Source organism: Lytechinus variegatus, chromosome 4 (genome assembly GCF_018143015.1).
Source record: "Lytechinus variegatus isolate NC3 chromosome 4, Lvar_3.0, whole genome shotgun sequence".
Taxonomy (NCBI): Eukaryota; Metazoa; Echinodermata; class Echinoidea; order Temnopleuroida; family Toxopneustidae; genus Lytechinus; species Lytechinus variegatus.
In genome coordinates, this window is record NC_054743.1 from 42024794 (window position 1) to 42034654 (window position 9861).

Here is a 9861-nt window from a genome sequence, read left to right on the forward strand (position 1 = left end):
ACTATTAGTCTATGAAACTGCATACAAAAAGCGACATTTCTGAAATTTGAGTATTCAAGTTTGATACCTTATATACGTGCTAAAAGGAATGATACAGAGTTGGAATCACATGATAATAGTATATCAATGAAGTTTTCTGGAACATTTCAAGGTAACTGATTTATTTTTCATAGAATTATGTAAATTCAGGTATTTGAGGTATTTGAACAATTTTCAATTTTGGGGAAAATGACACACAAAAAATGCAGTTTTTACTTAAAATCTCAGCCAAATGACTTACTTATCCCTTATTAATAGCACCAAATTATAGGAAATTTATTTGTCTTTCATATGACAATGATTTTGAGGCAATGAAATTTTTATGTTAATAATCTATGTACGAAAAATCAAATGTTCTGAATATTTTGCGGCCATTTTGAAGAAGTGCCTTCACAGGTTAATTCTCAGGATACAGCCTGGTTACCTCGTGTATTCATGTTCAGAGTAAAAAACTGTTCAAGAAGCATCATGTGAAAATTTCTAATTATCTGTGTGGCATCCTTATTGCTCAATTATAACCAGGACTATATCCAGTGCACCAAAATCTATAGCTCCATCTACGTTTATTGCATTATAACCAAACCGGAGCAAACTGGTTCGCTACAGTATTGAGTTTGTGTAAAAATCATTTGAATGAAATCCTTAATAAAAACATTTTGAAAATAGTGGTGCTGCCCCCGTAACAACACTGTATATGCATGGTAATACTCTAGTTATTATGTCAGTCTAATTTTGTTTTCCTTTTCCCGCAGACCATCCTCCAACATAATCTAACTCCAAATGCAACCATAAACACAATCACTGCCACTATCAGCAGAAGAAACGCCATCACATCCAGCATAAAATACTCTATTACAGAGAGTTCCATTGCAGACGATTTGAGATACTGGCCGCCATATTTGATCACATGCTCTATCCAGAATGCAGCTTGTTCTCTTGCCTGCACAGGCCTTTCTTTAATGATGGTAGAAACCGTTTTAGCCACTTCTGTGTACCTAGTAAAACAGGGAGGAAAATATTTTACAGATTATTTCTTGCTTCGTAAATATATAAAAACAAAGGACCACAAGCCACACACCTGGGGCACGTTGCATAAAACTTTTTACCTGAAAAAACTCAGGTTGCTTTTACCAGAATTTTTGCCCTGTGTTAAAGTCAATAGTAGAAATCAGACTAACCTTAGTTTTCAGTTTTTACCAGAGTTTTCTCAGGTAAAAAGTTTTGTGCAACAGGCCCCTGGTTTCCCGACTTTAATCCCAGATTTTTCAACCCTTCTTGGATGGATCACTGAAAATGTAATTATGTTCTCTTTTGGCATTCATGAAATCCTGCCTCGCAAGAGAAAGCTTTATTAAAACAGAAAAAAATCAGTGTTTGTGAAAAAAAAACGGAACGTTTCTTATAAATGTCAAAATATATGTAATGTCAATCGTTTCGGTAAGACAGATATGTAAAAAAAAAAAGATAGCATTTGCTGCTGATGACAAGCTTGAGGAAATCGAGGAAAAAACAAGCTTGGGGAAACTGATCCAGTCCTCCATCTAGAGAAGAGTGGTCATTTGTATTTATCCATCATCCACTTAGCGGTACTCCGAGCTTAAAAATAATCATATCTAAATTGATAAGAATGTAAATCACCTAGCAAAATTGGATCAATATGTGAAGAGAAAAAGTTAATGAACTTTCAAGTTTATCAATATTTTGTGAAAAAAGTTATATGCACGTTGTCATGAGCATTCATTTGATGGGCCTTTCTTGTGTTATATGTTTATTTATCTGTTCAAATCATATTATTTCAGCCTGGGATGGAATACCCCTTTAAAATAATAGTGCATTCCTAATCTTTCTGCTAATTAGAAAATGTAATTATCTTAATTTGAATATGAACTTACTTTGGATTGCTGATGACGTCATGTAAGGCGTTGTAGATTACGTCTGCACTGGCAGCCATTTTGTCTATCTTCCTGCCCATACCTCGCGCTTCGACTCTGGCTGCGACGTCGAACTGATCCCCATGAAGCGGGACGACGACAATGGGGACGCCGTGATAACATGCTTCTTGGAAGCCGTTGTTGCCTCCTTGATAGAGAAACACTCGAGTCTTAGGATGGCCTGTGAAGACAAGAAAAGATATAAAAAGATTATAAGATATGATCTTGAATATATTATCTGCTTAAAGTAATACTCAAACATGTCTAAAGAGTGTTTAAGATAAGTACATCAGTTCATGAAAGGTTCAGGCGTATAGAATAAAGGTTGATTTTCGCCCTATTTTCTAGTCAAATGGATCGTGGTTCATTGATTCTGTTCTAAACATGACCAAAAAGTTTGGTCAATATTCAGGGCTCGTTTTGTTTTGTTGGTTTGTTTGTGTTTTTTAATGAGAGTTGCCAGCGATAGCATTTAGAGTTCAATTAACCCAAACAAAAAAAGTTAAAAGCAAAAAAAAACAAAAAAAACCCCACGAAAATTGATGGGGGGGGGGATCAAAATCTGCATAATTGACTATATCCAGCGTTTATTCTTGTCCAAACATTTACGTCAATGGTTCCAAATATTGGTATTAATAAATCATTATATTGAGCACATGTGTACAAGCAACAGCCGTCATCAACAATCGTCACCATTAAACACGACAGACTACCATTTCACACCCACCAAGAAGATCATTCTGAGGAACCCATGGCATGACCTTCACATTGGAAGGAACTTTGAGTTCATCGATTGGATCCTTCATTTGCCATATCACCTTCTGCGGCAATCTTCGGAAAGCTTCGGCAAACTCTTCGGCAAATCCCGGTTGAACGATCGTGATCTCTCCGAAGTACGTGCCGAAAGTGAACAAAATAACACCATGGTCGCCTGAGCTCTCCATAAAATCTTCCAGCTCCTGAAGATGAAAAATCGGCAATGATAAAGGGATAAGAACTATCAGAAAAAAAAATTAATATATCAAACATTGAAACCGTGTACTACATGTACAGGTAGATTTTGAGAGATATGAAACCCATATAGGTATACAAAGCAACGTTAACTCAACGGATTTGGTTGCATCATTGATACTACTTTTATTGCCAGGACGGATTCAAGTCTCCACGCGATACCATTTTAAGTAGGCCTACTGTCGCATAATAAACGTAAATATTTTGTGAGACGAAATGAATTTGATTTTCTCTTACTACCAGAAGTATAACTTTCCTTTACTCCACTTGCTCTATACTGCAGCAAGATTTACAGTTGAAATCAATCATATTCGAACAATTATGATAGAGGCTTGGGTTGATGAACAGAGACCTTCAACCCGGAGGTCAAAATGCCTGGCCTACCCAAAACTATACACACCTCGTTAAGTTCTGCGGCTGGCCATGCTGTCAGACCACCACCGACAGGAATCACGTTTGGCGCAATCGGGAAAGGGAACTCCATGACGAAGTCAAAGTTCTGGAGATGCAAATCAGCAAGTTCATGATAAAGAGACATCTTGTAGTTAATGACATTCTCAAGCCCTGTATTTTTCCCTACGCGTACATAGGCTGGCATGGCCACTCCCCCACCAAGCAAAGCATAGACAACGGATTGTAGTAGGTTGGCCGTCCGCTGGAAGAAACTCATCCTGTTGGTGAAGCCTGTGTTGAGTTCTGGCTGATATGCCGGGTTGTACGGCGAACCGTAAGAGAACAACGCCATGCCCTGAGGGGTGAATGGCATCAGGGTCACAAGGGCTATCCTCTTGCTGTAGTTCAGGTTGCGTTCCAGCGCCGCCCGGATCATCACGCCACACAACCAAGTCATATCAACGACGACGGCGTCTACGACTTCCAGACGCTTCATGAGCTCGACGTCGAGGAGGATATCTTCACAGTCGTCTGCCATCGACTCAATCAAGAAGAAGGTGGTCTTGATGAGACCGTCATTGCTTCGCCCCAACGAAAGGGCTCCGAAGTCTTTCCAGAAATCTCGGATCTCTTGGACGGACCGTTTGTGATGATCAAATACTTCGAAAGACAGATTAGAGTATTTGGGGTTCCTTGTATGGTGTTCGAATGCCCTGCTGATGAGGAGTGTTGCGTTGTGACCTCGCTGGACGAGACCTTCACCGACTCCTGTCCCGACGAAGAAATGACTCCCTTCTCCATGCATGGAAGATATCAAGACATTGCTACCGGAACCACAGCGTGGTGATAGAAATAAAACAAGATAGATTCCAGATATGGTTGTATAAATAACGCGAGATATATTCACATCCATCTTAATAAGAGTGTCGGCCAATTGTCCAATTTGTTTTTATTTTGTTCTGATGATGACTTATGAAAACTGCTGAAATCTTGGAATGACTACCCAATCGATCGAACTTTACATAATAGTAGTCTTATACATCTTGTAGGAAGCTTTCCCTCAGACCACTCGCGGATGACAAAGGATTCAGTGAGGTATATAGGGTCACTCCCTTTAAAGAATGTTGGTTATAGGGCACAGATTTGATTCAATTCAATTCATTTATTAGGTAAAAATCGCATGAGTAGATATATACATTGTAAAATGTGAGGATCAAACACCCTATAGGAAAGCCAGAGGCTTGAAAAGCAGGGGGATACAAATACAGTAAATAACTTACAGGAGGACTAAAATACATAGGAAATAGCAATTGAAATAATACATGAAACAAGTTACAATATTTACATAACATGACAATACAAGATAAAAAAATATATTAACTGTTTGATTAGTTTTGGTTCAGTTTAAAGGAATCACTTGTATGTGGCAAGAAGATGCTTTTAAATTTCGCTTTAAATGAGGAAAGGGTGGTCATTCTTTTAAATAGTGGGTCGAGACTTAATCCAAAATTGAGCCCCTTTGTGTTTAATAGAGTTCGTCTGTCGTAGTTTTAAGCGTGAATATGGCACAATTATAATTATTCTCTAACTTGTATTAACACTATGTTTTTTTATCAACCGTAAGAAAATAATCATTGAATATAGCTGGTAACATGTTATTCATATATCGAAACATAAAGAGTGCTGCTTTTATTTTTATAGTAGATTTTTTTTAATAGAGGTGGAGTATGGGCAAAATTATGCGTGCATGTTAGAACATAGACGAATTGCTTTCTTTTAAAGTACAACCAATCTGCTTAAAGGCATGGTCACACCACCCGAGCGTTGTTGGAGCGGTCGTGGAGCGGTAGGGAAAGAGGGCCGAATTTCGCTCACAAAATTGGGGGAAAAAATCGAAAAAAGAAATCGAAATCGAAAATGCGATGGTGAACGGTAGCGAGCGGTGATGATTTTTTTCTCTCAGCTCTACGACCGCTCCAACAACGCTCGGGCGGTGTGACCACGCCATAAATGACATGAACTTGGTTTGAGCACGGAGATCCCGGGGAGGTGGAACTAAAAGTTGTATCTTGTTGAGGTGGACCTCAAGTGTGTGGAAAGTCAGCTTTTGAAAGCATGAGAAGGGACGCATATTTCGTTTTTACTCCTTTGCCTCAGAGGAAGGGTGCACGTGCACCCCCCATGCAGCCTATATGCTATAATCGGCATTTTAGTGGTGTCAGGGCACACGCCACTAACTATTTCCCCATAGACTCATGTGTTGAAAATGAGATTTTTAAAAAAATCGCCAAAATAAGTCTTGATAATGACATCATCCACATTCTTATCATTTGGTAGTTCATCCAAAATCCTTTAAACGCTAAAAACATGAAAGGGGGGGGGGGGGTATTCAGCATTTTTTCGCGCTACAGGGGCTCTAACCAAGACCACATGCAAACCTGGTTGCAGTCACAGTGGTAAAAATGGTGGAGGTCATAATGGCAGAGGTAAAATGGCTGAGGTAAAAATGACAGAGGTATAAATTGCCAGTCTTAAACCCCCATGCCCCAAAATCCAAAAACCCCTCCATGTACAGTAAATTAAATAAGGGTTCTGAGAAGAAATAAGAATTATTATGTTGGACTATATGGAAAGAGTAACATTTTCAAATCATACTTCAGATCTTCTGTACCAAATTGATAGCATTTGTGTTGGTATTTCTTTTTTTTCCTGGATTAACATGCACGGCCTTCTCAAGTCAGTTCACTTTTATATTTGAAGCACACTTTGGATCCCATGCAAGTATAATACTTAAATTATTAAAGAGGAAATTCACCCTGACATAAAGTTTATTGTAAAAATAACAGAAAATAATTAAAATGATATTGGTGGGGGTTTTAGGGAATCCATCAAAGATTTAAGAAAGCTATTGGAAATTTATATTTTAATCGTGACGTCTTTTCCGAGCAATTTTCCCAATACATGGTGTAATAAAGATGAAATGTCATTTTCTTAAAAAAATAGTTTTTATATATACCAAGTTAAGTATATCAAAATATCATTTCACATCCGCTCCTGAAATCATTTTTTTTTCAGCAATCACGAACCACTGATTAAAAAAGTGATAAGTATACATTTTGGTGCATAAAATACAGAGCAGCTGCTCGTATATGACGTCACAGATCACCTTATTTTCTGTTATTTTCACAGTAAACCATTTGTCAGGGTGAACTTCCCCTTCAAAATACGTCGATAGAATGGTAGAAACGTCCATAAATTTAAATCTCTGATTCGCTACACATTTCCAAATTCATAAGGTAGCAGTTATCATAGAAACTAGTTAAGAAACCTGACATTCTCTTGGACTAGGTGCAATGAGATATTGCTCTGAAAACTTAACATTAATAATAATTATATCATTTAGATTAAAGTATATACGTATCATATCAATTTTTTTCGGATCCATTATGATGTTGAAATATGAATAATTACCTTTATTACAGAACTTTTTGTATTTTTTCTGTTATCCAAGTTATGCAAGTGGTTCGAAAAAATACCGATTTTGTCTATTTCAGCGTGTTAATGGTAGTGCACATTGGTGTTTATAATAAAATTTGTTGGGTATGCATTGGAAGAAGTGCTGTTCTACTATACGAACTGGCCAAGATAAATCCTTTCATCACTCACTAATTGAAATCATTTTGGTATGAAAATGTTTTAGTTCAATCATATCAACGATATAGTATTGACCTAAAATGATGACAAAAAATCCAAGTGATATCTAATCAGTTCATAATACTAATTTCAACGATAGGAGTCCATTCAAGGTTAATGATTATGACTGATGTTACCTGGAAAGGCTCTGTATTTTCCTTGTTGATGTAGCATGTCATGATCCTTACCTCTGTCATTTTTGCCTCTGCCATCTTTACCTCTGCCAGTTGTAACTCCGTCATTTTACCTCTACCATTATTACCTCCCCGGGGGCAGTTATATTTATTGCTGAACATATGCGTGACCAAATTATTTCCATCCACCCCCTACACGAGTTTTCCTAAATGTGCAAGATAACCCCCTAAGTTTTTATGGTTTTAAGATTTCCTTCCGCAGATATGCATAGGGAAATAGTATTTCCAACTTGTGGCCACTTTGAAGAGTATGTAGCATTTGGGTGCCATTTCATGTAGCTGTTTCCTGTTTATAAGTTAAGCACAACTTTACTTCTGACCCTTTCTTGTGTTCAATCAGAAACTGCCACTTTCCTTTTTAGCACGAGAGTTATTTTCTGAATGCTAATTAAAATGGGAAAATAATGGATTTTCCATACAGATGAAAATGCATGTTTTTGATACATAAGACTGGATTTCAACTCGGCTGATGGAAATCAAAAGGATAGAGAATCTGATTTTACACCAAAGAAATTGTAGCCAGTTGAGCTTAAGGTTGGTGTAACTTCACTCGGGCAGCTTTGTGAAACGACACCTATCTCTGTGAAAAACGATTCTCATTTCGTGCATTTTCTTCAATATTGTGTTTTCCATCAATGCGTTTTATAATCAGATTTATAAGATTTTCGTCGTCTTGCATCACAGTCATGGCATTGACTGAAACTATGAATTAATAATATATCTATTTAGAAGATTTTAGTATTATTATTAGTGTTGTTGACAGAAACGTCTGTTTTGGGAAATAAAAAAAAATGACATTTTCAGCATCCCATTTTATGTAACGAGATCGTTCAGAGCCAGACATATTATTTTTTAGACCTCCCAGGATATGTACACAGAGACTGAAGTCCCCGGTGGGGTCACTCAGCCGCAGAGGGGGACACGTATGACCGTTACCACAAATGCAAGTGACCCCCTATTGCAGTCAATTTCAAGGACATTTTGTGAAATTGTTTACCCCCTATTTTCACGCAAAACAAGGACAAAATTGCGGTAAAATGGTACCTTGAAACACCCCTAATTATAAGATTGTAAGGACACTTTTGCCCATTTCGCAAATTTACCCCTATTTACCGTATTTCAAGGACAGGGCATTTAACACCCTTTCCTCATTAGAGGAAATGGCAACACAGACGTCAGAGTGCTCAGTCCTTAAAGATGACCAAGAGCCAAGTCATACTGATACAATAATCCAAAAGAACTTTGAAAAATAAGAAAAATAGAATTCTTTGTAAAGGTATAGTTGTCCATATAAAGATACAGAGCATGATGCACGTGCCCTCTGCGGCTGGTGACTCGGCGACGGATCGTTCTCCCCTTTTTCCTGACCCCTATTTCCATCAGATCGAGGACGGTGAGCACCCCTATTTTCACTACTTCGAGGAGTGTTCTGTCCGCGGACGTTCCGTGAAATTGACCCCTTTTCCCGCGATTTTGGTAACGGTCATGCGGTCCCCAAGTCATATTGAGTGACCCCACCGGGCTGAGGTCTTGGTTCCTCTCTATCGTATTGGCAATAGGTAAAGTATTAAGAATGAAGGAATGGTTGATTTAATTTTTGCTCTTCATTGTTGTAAGCACATACTTTTTTAGTGGAAATATTAGAACTCTAATCATTAGAGTTGTAATTTTCAAGTCAGTTGCAAATTATGTTGTTTGTTGAAAATTAATGGCGACCAGTCATATTTGACTATTACTGCCAACTTGTTAGGCCTTAAGGGAGGCCTAACGAGTATAAAATGCAGGACCCTCTTAAGGGAGGGTTCTGCATTTTATACATGTAGGAAGAAACACCATGCACGGTCAAGACAAGTAGCAAATGAGGTTCAATAGGAAGGGTCTATACTTTTTAATATTTCTTGTTTATTTTCATCAAACATTCCATGTGCATTGTATAAAAAAAGCTCATTAAAACTGACTTTTAGTTGTTTTCTGTACTTTTCGAAACAGGCGAAACCTAACGCATGGAGGTGTGTTTTAATGTTATGTCCGACTACTGATGTATCTTGCGGGTTGTTATTTCATGTAAATGTGTACTATTTATTGTATCGAGATATAGCAAAGTAGAGTTGCTTTAATGTACATTTGGACATATCAACAAAGATTTGCACTATTGATTTTTGTAATTGCCCTGTTTTGAAGAAAATACAAACCCTGTATTTAAGCATGAAACTGATTTGATTGTCATTTATTAAGTTTTGTGTTGTATTATTGCTGAAAATAAGTGAATGTAGATAAGATATTGATTTACAGGAAATCTCAAAAGGCATAGGCTACCATAACAAAGGTCTTGTTTTAGAGAGAAAATGCTGAACTCTGATTCGTGTTGTGTTTAATAATGTTCATATGGATAAAAAACACTGCCTGAAAAAAATCAAATAAAATTCGGGCAGACCCAAGCTAAGTACATAAAAATTGAAATTGGTCACTTTTTATTTCACACTTATGAAGCACTTTTAAATTATTTTTGTGTTGATTTTTTTTGCAGAGCTTGTTTTTATAAACATACATGTATCACAGACAGGGGCGGCGGACCAAAGTTGAAATGGGGGGGGGGGGCA

At 37.5% G+C, this 9861-nt stretch overlaps 1 protein-coding gene and 1 long non-coding RNA gene across 2 annotated transcripts; one reads left to right on the top strand and one right to left on the bottom strand.

Annotated features, from left to right (window-relative positions):
* LOC121414083 (UDP-glucuronosyltransferase 2B13-like) lies at positions 1–4442 on the bottom strand. Its single transcript, XM_041607139.1, has 4 exons — positions 3382–4442; positions 2698–2929; positions 1932–2151; positions 1–1034 (listed from the first exon to the last, which is right to left on the bottom strand). The coding sequence occupies exons 1-4, from the start codon at positions 4285–4287 to the stop codon at positions 761–763; spliced, it is 1632 nt and encodes a 543-aa protein (XP_041463073.1). The 5' UTR covers positions 4288–4442; the 3' UTR covers positions 1–760.
* A 3258-nt stretch (positions 4443–7700) lies between these two features.
* Positions 7701–9468, top strand: LOC121414085. The gene is made up of 2 exons (XR_005969800.1): positions 7701–8147; positions 8789–9468. It is a non-coding gene; the product is annotated as an uncharacterized LOC121414085 (long non-coding RNA).
* The last annotated feature ends 393 nt before the right edge of the window (positions 9469–9861 follow it).

Excerpts from the sequence above, each read along its gene's own strand:
- LOC121414083 (XM_041607139.1), bottom strand. The coding sequence starts at position 4,287 with ATGGATGTGAATATATCTCGCGTTATTTATACAACCATATCTGGAATC. Across the intron at positions 2,930-3,381 it reads CAGCCGCAGAACTTAACGAG|GAGCTGGAAGATTTTATGGA; the intron begins GTGTGTATAGTT and ends TTTCATCTTCAG. Across the intron at positions 2,152-2,697 it reads TCCTCAGAATGATCTTCTTG|GCCATCCTAAGACTCGAGTG; the intron begins GTGGGTGTGAAA and ends TTGTCTTCACAG.